The sequence below is a fragment of the Festucalex cinctus genome, chromosome 9, assembly GCF_051991245.1.
Source record: "Festucalex cinctus isolate MCC-2025b chromosome 9, RoL_Fcin_1.0, whole genome shotgun sequence".
NCBI lineage: Eukaryota > Metazoa > Chordata > Actinopteri > Syngnathiformes > Syngnathidae > Festucalex > Festucalex cinctus.
Window position 1 is genome coordinate 10,307,811 of NC_135419.1, and position 17,199 is coordinate 10,325,009.

The 17,199-nt window shown below is 39.8% G+C and overlaps 1 protein-coding gene across 2 annotated transcripts in view; it reads left to right on the top strand.

The window, feature by feature from the left end:
• The first annotated feature begins 425 nt into the window (after positions 1 to 425).
• glra4a (glycine receptor, alpha 4a) overlaps positions 426 to 17,199 on the top strand; it is a 39,150-nt gene continuing 22,376 nt past the window's right edge. For both annotated transcript variants that reach the window (XM_077532673.1, XM_077532674.1), the window contains exon 1: positions 426 to 773. In XM_077532673.1, coding sequence (XP_077388799.1) covers positions 706 to 773 — 68 coding nt within the window. In that variant the 5' untranslated portion in view covers positions 426 to 705. The remainder of the gene's footprint in view (positions 774 to 17,199) is intronic.

A 17,199-nucleotide genomic window follows, 5' to 3' on the forward strand; every position in this document is an offset into this window, starting at 1 on the left:
TATATTTAAAAAAGGAATTCTATAACAAAAGGCATTAAATTTAGGAAATTTCAGTTTATCTGTAATTTTAAGAATGGAATCCCAAATGTTGATTGAACTTTTTTTTTTAAAGACATTTAAAGTTGGGATGAAAATTCACAAATTATCACACATGATAACTCACACCAATATACCATTTATTAAAACACTTGTTTGTTTTTCACCATTAAATTAATGTGTTAGCTGTCATTAAACCCACACTCCGCCCCAACCACGCCCCCTAGCCGACCCCACCTTCTCATTAAGATCACTTTCCACACGACGAGACCGCACTCAAACAAAAGCCGCTTCCTCTTTTGCTCTTTGTCCAGTGTTTTGGTTGTTCTTTATGGTTTATCAGGCAAAACTCCGGGTAAGCACCCGCGCCGAGACGCCGACTGACTTGATACTGACAGCCGCCTGCTTATCACTCCGCGTCGGCTTGGACGCTCTCAGTCTCCCTGGAGTGCGTGTGGGAGGAGGAAGAAGAAGAAGAAGTTTCTCCCACCCCACCAAAAGGCACGCTCATTCTCAGACGCGCTGGTACTAGGAAGGGGGGGAAAAAGACGATGCCTGGCGACCCTCGCTCACTCTCGCCCCACGGACGCCGGATTTGCTGATTGGCGACATTATTGCACTCAAGTCAAGTTCTTCAGCGTGGCAGTGGAGAGATTTTCGAGTCGGAGGATGCTCCCACAGGTCATCCGGATCCTTTACGTCTTGTCGTTCTGCTTTTTCCAGGGAGGCTTTATCAGGTGAGGAGTGACCATATGTCATTATGTTATCATTGTCTCGTCTGTGTTATCAACTTTTTTCTTTTTTTCTGGCGGTATTACTTTATGAATGATATTATCTACTTTTTAACTTGTCCTCAACGTTAACTCCAACCCTTTAAGAGTGTGAATAATAAATAATGCATTATTTATGCAGTTTATCTTAAGATAAATTCCTATGTGGCACCACGGTGGAAGTATGCTTAGCACGTTGTCCTCGTATTCAGTAAATCATGTTTCAAGCTTTATTTGTACATTAAATCAAATGTACATATTGCTATGGTACCCCATATTACATTTTAAATGGAGTTGGATATCTAGTATTTAGTTTGTGTGCTTTCTGTAATTACCCCGGGTTACTAATTTAGCCCTGAGATTGTCTGGCGACCAGTCCAGGGTGAGATAGGCTGCAGCTCCCCTGGACAAGTGCTATAGAAAATGGATGAATGGAATTTTTTTTTTTTTTTGCAAAGGATCAGATCAATCATGTATCAATAAGAATTTGACTGACTTGACATTGTCCATATAGGTGTGAATTTGAGTGTGAATGAACTTAGTTTAGCATGGCAGTGGGCCAAGAAAGGTTTGGTGGCCCGCCTATACAACAATGGGGGGGGGGGGACCCTGTACATCAATCTTGTTAATTGTGTAATACGGTGGCTTAGTGCTGAAGTGCTGCCGCTATGAGTGGAAAAAAAAAACAGTGAATGCTTTTACTGTCACTTTGCACTGCTTTACAGCCAGCAGTTTATAGATCTGGATGGGCAGTTGCTTATTTGCATGAGACATGCCCACCCCTTCAAAACAGATTGGTAGAATGTTCATGTACATGCAATACACCCCCATGCCTTCGTCACCAAACTTGTATTTGCATTGAAGCACTCTCCCTATTTCATGCCCTGCCAAGCTCTTCAGGTGAGAGCGGAAAAGGAATTAAGAGTCACATAATCCCGCCGAGGAACAGCAGGGTGGGGGCCCAGAGGGTCGAGGAGGAGAAAAGGGAGGAGTTGGGCCCACTTAGCCCCCGAGAGCAGTCAAGTGACAGCATCTCCTCTGAGAAATTAGACGCTCAACCCGTGTAGGGGCGAGGGACGGAAGACAGGCAGAATCTGATACAGTACAGCGGGGATGGAGAGGAATGGCATGCGAGGGGGAAATGCAAAGAAATGCTGTTCATTTGGCTGGGGGCAATAGGAGAAAAAGCTCAGATAGGAAAGATGGGTGAGGAGAGGGGGGAGTTGAAGATGGGAAGTGTCATAGATTAGGAAAATTAAAAAAAAAAAAAAAGATTGTCATGTAGCCTGATTGATAAGCTGTGGACTGGATGGTCACTGACAAGAGGAAATGAGAATGTGGAATGAAGAGTGCGATATGAAGTTAGGATCGCTAACCAAGGCGGTGTGGTGTGCGTATGTGTTAAAGACGGACTCATTTGACCAATAGGATGATAACCAAAGAATGGGAGCTTGTTGCACCCAACCGAAATGATCAACACAATTTGAGAAATACAATAAAAAATATTTAACATTTACGTCACTACAGAAAAAAAAAAGAGAATGTTAGTGTTAGGTTGAAATCAAATGATTCAATTTGAAGTTAAGCAATCACTCTAAATGATTATTAAAATATTAAATTAATTTTATCATCGATTACTTATCATTTAATTTTGACATCTCTAGTCTAGTATGATAGCTTTTGTTTTATACAAGATGTCTTCAAGAGCTACCAACAATGACCATATGTGATGTTTAGGCTTTTTTATTTTATTTTATTTTTTGTGTGTGTGCGTGTGTGTGTGTGTGTGTACATGCTGTATAAACTTTACCATATTAGCGGTATATAATATTAATAAATAAAATACAGGTATTTAACATTTGTCTGAAGATTCCAGTGATAAGAAAAAAAACAAACAATATATGAGCAATTGTTTGCAATATGTCAGTGGTTAACGTATCGCTGCACATACAGGAAGTCCACTAATCTGTGTGCCTTATACGGTTTGGTCATGTGACTTTCCGCATAAAAATATAAATAGCAAGTAGTTGCAAGCAGAGATGCTTGTTGAAAAGTGTCGATTTAACTAGTTTTACTTTACATTTAATTTTATTAAGCAGTGTTTGTAACAGTAAAAATGAAATGAAAACATTTGCCATCATAAAGCAATGTTGAACGTTAGATTTCTTTACTATCACAAGGTGTAAAAAAAAAAAAAAAAATGTCAAAAAACAATGCAAAAATAACACATATGAACAAACGCAAACAAGAAGTGAAGATATTTTAACATTTATTTATTTATTTATTTATTTTTTTTTTTATTTTTTTTTTTTTGAAGAGCTCAGAATTGTTCATTCGGTAGTCTTACCGATTCAACGTCTTGTCATCATTGCTCTTTTCTTTTTTTTTTTTTTTTTTTTTTTTTTGTGTGTGTGTATGTGTGCGTGCGTTTGCGTGCGTGCGTGCGTTTGCGTGTGTGCGTTTGCGTGCGTTTGCGTGCGTGCGTGTGCGTGCGTGCAAATACTTATAAATACTTATAGATATTTTAACATTTAAAAGAAGTTAACCCCTCAAAGCAATACATCGTGAACTCACCTTTTGACGCTGTAACTAACAGAAAACCTTCGCCAATTTGTGAATCGCCATTCGCGAGTTGCTGAGTTTTTCTGTGACATAATTTTAACTAATTTTAATTTTAACAACTGTTCATGCCTTTCGTGTGTTTTTGTGCTTTTGTGTAACACTCAAACCTACCAACCAAACATCATGGTCCTTCCAAGGTGTCATGCTAATGGTGAGTTAGCTAGCATTAGCTTATAGCTAAACCAGCTTGACAGTTAACAACTGTAATGGAAGATTCTAGTAGAGGTCCAACAGACAAGGGAGGCATTTTGTGGGGTTGACTCCTGAGAAAACATGTTGGTAAACATACTGTCCTATAGGCTACTGTACGCTCGCCACTGTGTGGTCATGTGATGTATATCATAATCAGACCCACGACAAAGTGAGAGTGGGAAATTGAGCGACGTTGATGAAAAGGTCAAAGGAGATGAGCAAGGTTATTTTGTGCCTGCAGTCAATGATGTGGTGAAATATCAGGAAATAAGTCCTATTATCCTGCCATTTTGCTTTTTATTGATTTATTGGACGTGTGTTACTTTCCACCACAGTGAATAGGTTAATAAACCGTCAAAGCACTCTGCAAAGTGTTTCATTGCTGGGTTTAAAATGAGTTGAATTGAATTCTCCTGTTGTCCTGTCATTGGGCTCCCAGGAAATAATCAAGCCTGTAGACGTTTCATCATTTGAGCGTTTGCATGACTGCCTTCACTTTATTGTTTTATGTCACATTTGTCGGATCCCCACAGAGTAGACGCCCCCCTCCAATTAAGATGACTTATGCCACATTGTGCTGCTCTTAACTTCTGTTCTTACAAGAAAAAAATGAAATGTAACATGAAAGCAGACATCCTGAGGAGAAGGATGGATTAACTGCGTATTGAAAAAAAAAGTGAAACAAAACAGAAAATTCCCACTTTTCCTTGTTCCGGCTATCGTAGCAAGAAGCTATGATTAATGGGAAGCGCGAAACGAGGACAGATGGTGTGTTTACCCGAGCTAATGACTTCAAATAAAAATTAAATTAAATAAAAGCCAAGCTGGTAATAACAGAAGAAAGGGTTGACTCACAACAATGCCAACACAACCACAATGTAAAAGGGAGACGATTAATCAGGAGACGATTATGTTTAATTAGCATTCTATACGTGTAACCAAAGAAAAGATGAGTTTTGCTAGCATTAGGAAAACCTGACAAGTTCTTGTGTATTGGGGGATATGAACATTGTTTTTACGTTTTAATGATGCATAGAAGCTCACTTTGGAGTTAAAGTCAGCTGGGATCGGCTCCAGCTCATCCGCGACCCTAATGAGGACAATGAGGAAGTGCTTGGAAAATGGATGGACAACAGAATGGACCACAAATAACCTTTCACTGTTTCTTTTCATACTTAAAGTGGAAGCCAACCTTACATTTCTTGACAATATGTTATATGTGACCTCAGTCGTCGAAACATGACATTCAGATTAATATTACATTTGTTGAATATGAGTTATGAAGCAAAATCCAGCCGTTTTATCCATCTCAGTGGGCGGCCATTTTGCTACTTGCTGTCAACTGAAGATGAAATTACAGTTGCTCAGGGTCAGGCAACGGCCAATCACAGCTCACCTTTTTTCTGAAGCTTCGCTGTGATTGGTCGTTGCCTGAGCCCTGAGCAACTGTGATGTCATCGTCACGCGACAGCAATAGGCAAAATGGCCGCCCCCCCCGGGATGGATAAAACGGCTGGATTTTGCTGCTTAACTCCATCCATCCATCCATTTTCTTGACCGCTTATTCCTCACAAGGGTCGCGGGGGCTGCTGGCGCTTATCTCAGCTGGCTCTGGGCAGTAGGCGGGGGACACCCTGGACTGGTTGCCAGCCAATCGCAGGGCACACAGAGACGAACAACCATCCACACCCACACGCACGCCTAGGGACAATTCGGAGCGCCCAATTAACCTGCCATGCATGTTTTTGGGGAATGTGGGAGGAGACCGGAGTACCCGGAGAAGACCCACGCGGAGAACATGCAAACTCCACCCAGGAAGGTCCGAGCCTGGACTCGAACCGGAGACCTCAGAACTGGGAAGCGGACGTGCTAACCACTCGACTACCGTGCCGCCCGCTGCTTAACTCATATTGAACAAATGTAATATTAATCTGAATGTCATGTTTAAAGTAGTGAGGTCACATATAACATATTGTCAAGAATTTTTCAAGGGGTTTGACATCCCCTTTAAATATTCCCCTTCTAATGAACAGCACAATGGGAGAGAAATGGCCGCCTTTCCCTCCCGCCCGCTCTAAACCACGAGCTTCTGACATGTCTCCGCCACCGGCTGGAATGAAAATCCAAGAGCATGAATAATGAATGCGTGCTGAAGTGTATCACACGTGAGTCTGAGCTTACGAGTAAACATTTCACCTGCAGTAGCTGCTGGAAGTGTAAGTGCGTGAAATTACGACACATTGATGCCAAGAAACTAGACTTGGATAAAATATTAATATGCAACAGCAAGGCAAAACAGTGGCGTAATATTTCATTGAATTGTCCAATTGCTCCTTCTTCAGTGGCGAAAACGCTCAGCGTCTTGTCTGCTTTTATGGCCTTTTTTTTTTTTCTTTTATGACACTTCATTGAATATGTTTACTGGCGCTGAAGGTGACATTGTGTTGACATGCTAGATATGATAAAACACCATTGCAGATGACACAATATGGTAATGCAATGCAATTTGTGCACCTCTCTCAGGTCGAAATGTCCACTTATCGATGAGAGCCGCACTTTGGCTCCGACGTTTTAGTGCTGTCGCTCTTTTTGTGCCGGCTGCAATTAGGACAATGAAGAGGGGACGCATGATGGAGCCCTCCATCATGTCATTATGTCTGACCAAGCAGTTCGGCCCAATTAAACTTCACTTACAGCGAGAGGAACATCTGGCCCCTGTAAAACAGAACATTTAATGTATGGTGGGAAAACTGGAAAGCGGAGATAGTTTTTTTTTTTTTTTTTTCCACCTGACATTATTTTCCAATACACCAAGAATGAGCAGGTCACTCAAAAACTATTGGAATGTGCAACATAAATCAAATCAAAAAAAAAAAAAAAACAAGAACTGAATCTGTGCTTGATGACTTAAATCCAGATAACTTAATGTAAATCATCCATTCATTTTCACTTGACTTCATTTGACCCTTTTTAAAAATGGAGCCTATGCCAGCTCACTCACATCAGAAGGCTCTAATCTAAGCCATCTGGAGCTCTAAGCCCCGCCCCTTAAAGGGGCCCGTATTACAATCTTTTAACAGCCTTTTCTACAATAATAATAATACATTCAGTGAATTGATTTCTACAATAATTCATAGTGATTGATGCATGCTGTTGTCACAGAATCCACCAAAATCACATTACACCACCTGCGCCACAATTTTGACCTGCTTTTATGTGGTCTAATGTCTAGTCTACTTTCTGTCACCAAATTATCAGGTGTGCCAGGGTTGTATAATAGAAAACGCCCAGATTTCCAAACTCAACTTTCCCTGTTTTGATACATTTGCACATGCTCCTGTCCATGAAAATGGAGTTGTACGAGTTTTCAGTTTTTAGCATAGTTTTGTGTAGGGATGAGCATTCTACTTCGATCCCTGTATCGATTAATTGGAAAAAATAACTGCAAGCCATTTTCAAAGCACAGTTCTACATATTGGCGGCCATTTTGGAGCATTTTGACCGATGTCTCAAAAAAAAAAAAAAAAACAGAACACTGTGTTCTGTCACAATATAAGCGCCAAACTCTTTTGTTGTTTTCACCAGAAAAAGTCGGTTTCTAGCATTTTCTGCCAGTACTGCACTCCATTTTGCTTCACAAATCCATCCATTCTAAATGGTACAAAATAGATTATTATTAGTTTTGAATGAGAAATTGATTCCTTTGAGGTAACAATTTTATTGGTAAAAAATGTCTCAAGATCCCTCGTCATTATCAAAAATGATTACAATACCTGTTTGTTGGTTGTTGTCCAAATATTAGCAATTCAGTGTAATTTTGCTAAATAATCCTACAGAGAGAAGGACATCCGATGCACTTCGTTGTTGCTGTTGTTGTTCCGGTCTCTCCCTCGGCAACTGTTAAGTAAAAATTGTCCCTGTAGTCATAACCTCCAAAAGCTGGTAAAATATAACCTCCTTTGCACAGGGATGACAATAAAAAGTCTTTATGCAATCAAATGTTTATCTCAGTGATGCTGCAACTGTTAGCTATCGCGCAGTCAAACCACTTTAGAAGGGAAGTCTCTTAACCTTTACTGGACAACACGAGAGCATTTGTTGTGTTTGTCCTAAGTAGTTTTGGCGACAGTCTTTTTATACACGGCACAAAGTTGTTTCAAGGATTAAACTCTGAAGATCATCTACTTCCATAAATCCCCTATGCTCTGACCTCCAGTTTTCTGGCAGTCTTTTCTCCACACATTAGTGAGATGACTGGTTGTCCTTGACAGGTGGGGCACAGTATTAAATTGTAATTATATAAAAATGGAAATAAGTAGGCAAACAAGGCTTTTATTTTCCGCACGGAAGAACTAGGAGTTGTGAAAAGCTGCTGTTCCCAGATGTCAGGATATCGTCGTTTCCGTAGGTAGAAACTTCATAATAGATGAAATATATCAGATTTGATAGACAAATTACATCACCAAACATATTCCAATTCAAGCAGGAGCTGGAATTAAATCATTCCAGTGTAATTGAATCAACCTCACAGAAAGAAAGTGCAAGACTGTATGTCAAACTGGATTGTGGTTTAAAGCCTGCTTGTCTTGCCTTTTTTTCCCCCCCGCTCCCCTGAACGGGCTCAAGGATTTATGCAGCCATCGGCCTTTTGTTTTCCAGAAAAACTGCAAGACATGCATTGCGTGTCCAGCCCCTCGAGGGGCTCTTGAGAAAGACATCACCCTGGGGGGGAAAAAAGTGCTCAAAGCAAATTGAGCTGTTTCAGGACTTGTCACTTGGACTTGCCTCAGTGGAAAGCTCACAGATGTCTCTACTGTGGCTTTTGGATCCATGACAGCAAAAGTGACCGTTTTAGCCATACACCAATATGTAAAAAAAATCACCGTTGTAATGAAATGCATTGTTTACTGTTGGAAGCTGGCTGTACTGTTCATTTCGCACCGGTCCAGCATTGTAACATTGGAAATATATTACCATAAAATCTCAGCTTGCATTGGGGTCTGACGGGCGACTACAGCATTAGGCTTGTACGACTACATTTCCCATGATTCTTAGACATAGAAGCAAGAAGTACTTCAAAGTTCCGGTATGACGAAAACACACATGCCAGATCAAATATGGATGAGAATGAGAATGCAGACCTGAATGTGAAAGTAAATAGGAAGAAATGTATCAGTTAAATGACTTTTTAATTTGTTTATTGTATGAAATTGAATAACTATGGTGACGGTGTGATTGACATACACATGGCCCAAACAATTGGCTTTCTCAATGGACTAAAAGACAAATGAGTCATCTGGACGGGACCTGCGTAAAAGTGGGACAGAACGAAATGCATCGGAGTCACCTGGTCAGCTTAGTTAGCTCCCGAATCTGAAAAAGCGAACCATAAAAGGTGAGCCACTGTGTTGTATTTTCTGGGTTGTATTTTCACTCACGAAGGCAGCACTTTAACGCCAAAGCTGACTTGACGCTTTGTATGCCGCAAGAATGTCAATCTGAAGGCTTTCTCTCCACTGCCACTTATTATTGCATTAAGTGTTCAAATCAGATCTAACTAGAATTGTTAGCATTGTTTTTAGCATTAGCATTCCAAGTCCACAGAAGATGGAAACTGTAAATGTCCTCTTTTTTTTTTTTTGTTACTTGTTTGACAGTTTGAAACTTATGTTACAGACTTAAGTTGAATAGTAACGTCTACAAACTTAGCGTGAGCACTTCAAACGTTAGCGTAGCGTTGTTTTAGGCAATTTACCCGTAAGGTGCGAGTTGGACACTAATTGCCTTAAAATAAATTATCTTCAAGGCCGAGTAGAAGCTTAAAGTGGACCAGCTGCTCTCATTTTGCAAGAGGCAGTTGGTGTAGATCAGGTTGAGGTTCATTTTGCTTGACTTTATTTTTTGAATTGCTAGTTGTGTTTTTGTTAGGAATCACGATGAACACCTGGAAACATCCCTGAAATAACTTTTACGTCTTCCTACATAGGCTATGTGTAAAAAGCCAACTTGTGTTTTACAAGCTTACTTTTTTTAAATGTTCTTGTAGTTGTTGTTTGTGTGTTTTTATGTTGCTGCTTAAATTGATTATCTACGGGAAAAGATGTACAGAACGTTCATGTTCCTCTCCCAGTCTGATGCCTGAAATAATTATGGCATTCTTCTGCTGAACAGCACTAAATCAATGATCCCTTTCACCAGGGAGTTAATGTTTTCACTCACGTCGGCTGCTTTTGTTCGCCCGCCTTGTATTTCTTCTGAAATAATATCGTCTGTAACGAAACAAGATGAGCTGGTTAGGTAATTTGACATTTCTTTTCAACTTGGAACAATACAGCCCTTCAATCCACTTTCATTGAAACGCTGATCATGTCTCTGGATTTACGAGAATAGCAACACACAAACATTCATCGAGCATAAGATTTGGATTTGGATCTTCCACGTTAGACGTTATTCGTTAGATATTATGATAGATACTCGTTGACTGCCTTCTTGTAGGTCACCCAACATCTTTGCTCCAATGTCATGGTCAAGTTTAAAAAGTGTGTCATAACGCCATAACCTCACTCCTCTATAAGCTACAACCACAAGCAATTAATGGGAGGTCAGGGCAGCGGAAGACCAACCGAAGGATAATGCCATATTAGGAAGGGAAAACACCATCCCATAGGTAGTTTAAGGTTAGTATGTGGCTAATCGACGTACAAGATTATGGCAGCTGGAAACTGGTTAGTGGGACAGGAAAACGAGCACACATGCTGTCAGAGGATTTGATTCACGCTGAGACTGATGGAAGCGGACATCTCCATCCACATCAGTGTTGCTGCATGTCGCAAAAGAGGGCATTAATCATCACAGTCAAGCAGTCTACTCATGCTAATTACATGTTCACTGTACATTGAGCGTAATCTACTTCTCTTCAGCCAGCGGGAGAGATTTCCCAACGGCCTTAAAATGAGAAAATGATGTGGGGAGGGGCTGGTGAAGACCGTCCGCCACCGTCTTTTTATGTATAGAAAATTCTCAAGCAGGAACTCATCTGGATGCAGGCTGAAGAACACGTTCCGTATTCCTTCATTTTAGCATGCAATCACCTCGACTACCTCTTAACTCGTTGCATTATTACCTCCACAAGGTTCTGGTATACATATATATATATATATATATATATATATATATATATATATATATATATATATATATATATATATATATATATATATATATATATATATATATATATGTATGTTCCCAGGAATATTTTCTAAGAATAAGACTTATCAACTTTTATAGAACATGACATTGTAGTCAATCCCATTTAACAGGTTCAGTTCTATGACAAATTTTTATCAGGTCAGATTATGATTTTGATTATGTTCCAAATCTAACAGCAGTTTCTTTCTTGCACAAATACCATATTAAACGGAATTAAACTTGGTAGACGTTTGAGCTCTCGAGTGGATTATCCGCAAAGTAATGAGAGTGACATCTTGCTTTGAACAGCATCTTGAGATCACAACTGTGCGCGTACAAGATTAATATCAGCAGCAAGCACTGATATGTACACTGGCGGACACCAGCAAGTTTCAAATAACTTGCTGAACCTGCAGTTGCAAGCAGAGATAAGCTGGGTCAAATGTTATTGATCTAGATTTGTTGGGTTTTGGGTGCTAGTGCACTAGGGATAGACCGATTATCGGCCGGGCCGATTATCGGTGCCGATATTTGGCAGTTTGACAAATATCGGTATCGGCCTTTTGACCAATCTGAAGGCCAATAAAGCGGGTATTTTTGAACACATTCTGACAATTTGTTCACCTTCTGCAAAAATCTTTTGAAACTTTTTATGAATCCTGATGAAAACCCCAAATTTGCTACGTTTGCGTTCATTTTTTTGCACAGTGAAATACAGGAACTTTTCATTTATGGATCTATTTCAATTTACACTTTAAAAATAAGGATGCTGACACTGGGAATTCCCTACATGTTTTATTTTTAAGAATTAAAAAAAAGTAAAAAAAAAAAAAAAAAGAAAAAAAGAAATGTTGAAACTCCCTGCAATTTTTTTAAAATATAATTTTTAAACAAAGTTGCCAATATCGTTTAAAATTGAAAAGAAAAAGTACTTTTTAATTTTTACACTAATATTTTCTCTTCTACAGCAAATAAATATCGGCTTGAAATATCGGTTATCGTTCTCCTTGACTACTAATAATCGGTATCAGTATCGGCCTTGAAAAAGCCATATCGGTCTATCACTATAGTGCACCCCAAAAAACACGAGAAAACAAGCTGAAAGCTTTTGGTGATTAGAAGCCATTTGAGAATAAAGCAGAAGTGTGTCCCTTGCCCCTCAGCTGGTACATGATAGCCGTCCTTCGCTGTCAACCAAACCCCTCCTTCCCGTTTTTAGAAATCTTACAATCTCTTTTTTTGGCTCAGACTGACAGGAGGCAGTCCGCACTGATATCAGATGTTGGGCCGTGGTGAAATGTGGTCTGAATACAGAGAGGCTTGTTGAGACATCTGGAGGATCACTTTGTCTGAGGAGACCCTATGCAAGATTTATCTCCTGTTGGCCTGTCCACAAGTGTATCGCAAACATTGCTTACGGGTGAATGGCAAACCTCCAAGTACTGACGTTTCTTATCCTATTTTTAGTTCTAATGGAATTTTGATGGCATGTTGTTCAGAGTGCTTTTGGGTCAAATGTCACGATTCCCATAGCTGACTGTGTTTTCATGGAAAGTAATAACCTCGCCATTGACCTTATTCTGTCTATGACCATACACCCATTATGGAGTCTGTGTGAGTTTCTTAACAACTACTACATTCGTAATAAATTATAAAGGTTACAGAACCTTGTTGAGTTGTCATGTCTAAGAGGTAAATTTGAATTTGTCGAGGGAAATCTAAAAAAAATACATGGACTGATCACCGACTGAAGCAGGTTTTTGTCCATCGATACGGGTTAGTATAGATGGCCCTTCTCATACTTTTGTTTCAATACTATCTTCAGTGTCTGACCACTATGGAAGTTACATGCAAAAAGAATGGAGACTTCCTGTAAGGAATTCATCAATTAGGGTTTGGTCTTGATCCGTTAATTCCCCTTGTATGGCTTCTGAGAAAGATGACTTGACTTGACTTGACTTGACTTGACTTGACTTGATTTGACTTGACTTGGTGTAAACGGCATAGAAACTAGGGCTGGGTTTAAAAATAAATTATTCTTTTGTATCATTATATCGAAGCGATTTTCCTTTTCGAGCGTGATATCGATTCATAAAACCACTCCACTAATTTGTGGCACGTGGATGACGGGTTAGCACGTCCGCCCCCCAGTTCTGAGGACTCAGGTTCGAGTCCAGGCTCCGGCCTTCCTGGGTGGAGTTTGCATGTTCTCCCCTTGCCTGTGTGGGTCTTCTCCAGGTACTCCAGTCTCCTCCCACATTCCAAAGACATGCATGACAGGTTAATTGGGCGCTCCGAATTGTCCCAAGGTGTGCATGTGTGTGTGGATGGTTGTACGTCTCTGTGTGCCCTGTGATTGGCTGGCAACCAGTCCAGGGTGTCCCCCGCCTACTGCCCAAAGCCAGCTGAGATAGGCTCCAACACCCCCCGTGACCTTTGTGAGGAATAAGCGGTCAAGAAAATGGATGGATGGATGGATGGATAATTTTCCATAATGAATATCAAATTAAACCAAAGTGAATCAAATCGTGAAAAAAACGAATCGATTGAGGAAATTAGAATCGATACCCATACCCAGCCCAAATAGAAACAATCGTCAGTATCATTTTGTCAAGTCCCTCGATCCTGAAAGAGATTTGTCTTGACTTAAACCCGAAATTAATCGCCTCATTTTTAGTTACAGGCTATCAATGCAGTATCAGAGATGATCTCTGAGAAAAGGATTTGTAAGTGGAACAACTCTTTCCCCCGTGAGATTGTTTTGTAGCAATTAACAGGGAGTCAAGACGTCGTCGTGTTTGGATAGTTCTAAGCATGTAGTGTTTAGTGGCCTGGCGGGTAAAAGCATTAAATCACCAAGAGACGGATATTGCCTTTCACACAAATACCTCTCTGAAGTCGCCAGGCTGAAAAAAAGGCAGCGAAGATCAGTTAGAGCCGCGCTGGAAAAGCCTGAGGTGGCATTCGGCGTTCAGAGTAAGAAACAAGCCGTTGAGGCCATCAATCTGCCGTCGGGCTTGGCTCGTATTGCGCCCTTCTGGTTACCGAGCCCGGAAACATCACTTGCGCTTGGTCAGATGTCAAGCTCCCGCAAGACTGACATATATGCTCACATATGTATTAGTATGCCTGGCACGGACTTGCAATTTACTCAGGGTTAGTACGGATTGATCGGAATCATTAAACTCTGGGCTTTGCATCGAGACGGCTTAATAAACTTTGACAAGCGATACTTGCGTCATTTTCTATTGGCTCCAGCCTCAGCTAATTAGGTTCTGCAACAAAACAAAAAGATCCAAATTGATAAAAGAAACAATAGAAATGATTCACAGCGAGCCCAGTCAACACTGTTTTATCCATCGAATACCCCCTGTGCCACTGCTGAAAGTACTTAATCCTCCCACTATTTCTTCCTCTATTCTATTCTTTCAACTTAAATCGCTATCATTTTCCTTCACCTGTCATTTTCGTTGACTGGTTCCAGACATCTAAATCACTGCCAGCAGCTCCCATTGGTCCAGAAGTCATGGCTCACTCTTTTCAGAGATAGTCTTTCCACTTCATGAACAATAAACTTCAAGCAAAACAAAAATTGAACACGTACGTATCCCTATCATTGATCATATACGGAGTTTTCGCTCAAAAATAAATAGAGATAAAATGCTTATTTAAAAAAACAACAGCAAAGTCTGCTCAGTAAGCTTGTGCCAGTAAAGTGTCTTGTAAAATTCTTCCTTTTGAATGATTCGTCCTTTTATAGCAACCTGTAAAACTACCCTTCTGTTTTTGTTGGACATTTGATTTGATCTATCATAGAGAAACTGTTGGCATTTTGACTAAATTTACCAGATGATATTCATTAAAAATCATGGATAGCAATCGGGGTTATTATAGTTTTGGAATTTTTCATTTTAGTTAATTTTTATTTCGTTTTTTTTTTTTTTTTAATTCAGGGTGGCTCTGTTAGTTTTTATTAGTTTTAGTTATTTAATAAATGCTTTGTTTTAGTTTAGTTTGTTAGTTTCGGTATTAGTTTTAGTTTTTTAGTTTTTTTTTAAATGTGTATGACTTGTGCGCAATATTTAAAAAAAACACCATGGGAGCAACGTCATCTGAAGGTGCTTTTCTATTGGCTGCTGCTAGATGACGTCACTTCTGTGTGACACACTTTCAAACGTCCTTATTCCGGTTAATATCAAAATAAATCTACTAAAAATCACATTTAAAATCATCCCCAAAGGCTCCATCCATCCATCCATCCATTTTCTTGACCGCTTATTCCTCACAAGGGTCGCGGGGGGTGCTGGAGCCTATCTCAGCTGGCTCTGGGCAGTAGGCGGGGTACACCCCGGACTGGTTCCCAGCCAATCACAATCCCCAAAGGCTCATGCATTAAATTAATTACCAAAGACTAAAACGAAGGACATTTTCATTTTTTATTTTATTTCATTAACTAAATTGTTTTTGGAATTTAAGTTGTATATTTTTCATTAGTTTTAGTTAACTAAAATAACCTTGATAGCAATATTAATCAGAATACTTGGGCAGTGGGCACATAGATCATATTGTAAGTAGCTTGAAAGTAGTTTCAGACAGACGTTGCTAGCTTGTCAACATAGCATAGTGGAGTGGTTCTTAACCTTTTTTCAATTATGTACGCCCTGTGAAATATTTTATATTATTTTTTTAGTTATATACTAACTAGTGCAAAGGATTTTTGGTTGAAAAACACAAAAGACTTAAAATAGAGCATTGTAAAAATTAAACAATTAAAATGAAACTTTGTAACTTCATTTCAGTAATCTCTTGACCATTTTGAAAATAAAAAGATGATACTAAAAAAAAAAAAAGAAATTATGTTCTGAGGTTGGATCCCAAAGCGCAGACACAAATAAGATTTTAACACTTTATTCACATAACATCAAGAGACACGAAATTAACTTGGGCTGTGGAGGTGCATAGCGAACAGAGGTAATAATCCAACAAAAACACACTTCTCAGTCAAGGTTTATATAGACAGCGAATTAATCTGGTTGGCTGTGGCTAGACAAGTGGGTAACAGGACTGACATGAATTATCTGATTGGTTGTCGACCAGATAAAGAGATTAAAGATTCCTGACATCACATAGCGTCCTTACCAGTTGAAACTAGATGCTGGTTACATCAGTTCAAAACAGACACTTGACCTCAGTTCAAAACAGACACTTGACCTCAGTTCAAAACAGATACTTGACCACATGGTCATGACCCAAACATAACCCTTGCATGACTCAAATTAAACCCTTGCATCACCCAGTCATGACAGAAAGAAAGAAATCATTAAATGAATTTGTGCACAAAACAAATTTCACCAACTGTTCTAAAAAATAAATAACTGCCTTAATTTTAAATAAAGGTTTGGAATGATTGACAGCTGATGCTATGTGGCCTATGACAGGTTGGGTCGACCATTCTGCTGCTATGGGGAGACTCAGGTTTTGTTTTGTTTTTCAGGATAATGAAGTTGAATAAAATGTATTTTATGAACTTAAATTTTACTGAAGTATTTGCATTATTTAGTGATTATTTTCAAAGCATTTTTGCGTGGTTGTGATGTTTTAATTATTCTTAAAATGTCACGTAATCCCCATTTGAGAAACCCTGCCCTAGTGGATACAAACGCAAGATTGATAAAATGCTAAATAAATGGACTACTTTATAGCAGGATTTGAAGGTCATTTGAGATTGATCCTGGTCGGGGTCGCAGCAAGGTGGAGTCTATCCCAGCTGACTTTGATAACTTTAATCTTGGGTTGTTTGTTTGGACTTTTGGTTCATCATAGTTAGTTGTGAACAAGCTTCCCTAGTTGTCATGAATAAGGTTTTGTTCTGTCGAAAGAAGCCGATTTGGTGTCAGTGGTGATTGTCTGCGAAGACAAACGAGTGAGGCGAAATTGCATCGTATTTCAAATCCCTTTCTCCATCGAGCCTATTGATCACGGAGGAGGCACCAGAAGCTAATAGGTCATTACAACCAGCGGCAGCGTGAAGAGAGGGGCTGCACGAATCATTGAAGCCAAAATAATGAAACATTACGGCGTAGCCATAAAACATGGTGCACTTGGATGTGTAAATAAAGCCTGCGAGTCGATTCTCGTGCTGTGGCGGAAAGTTGACCTTCCCTATGATGTGGAAGTCAAGGCCAATTTGGCAAGCAGCAAACTGGAGCGATGTGTTCCAACATGGAGGAAGTCCAATTTTCTGTGTCTCCATTACGCTAATAGCACTAAAAGTTCGCACGTGCGTGCGTGGCCGTCTAATGGCTCAGAACGCTTCCTACTAGGGAGCTGCCTCGCGCTGCTCGACGATGTGCTTTCCCGATTGGCAGCCTCGTTAATGAAAAGGCAA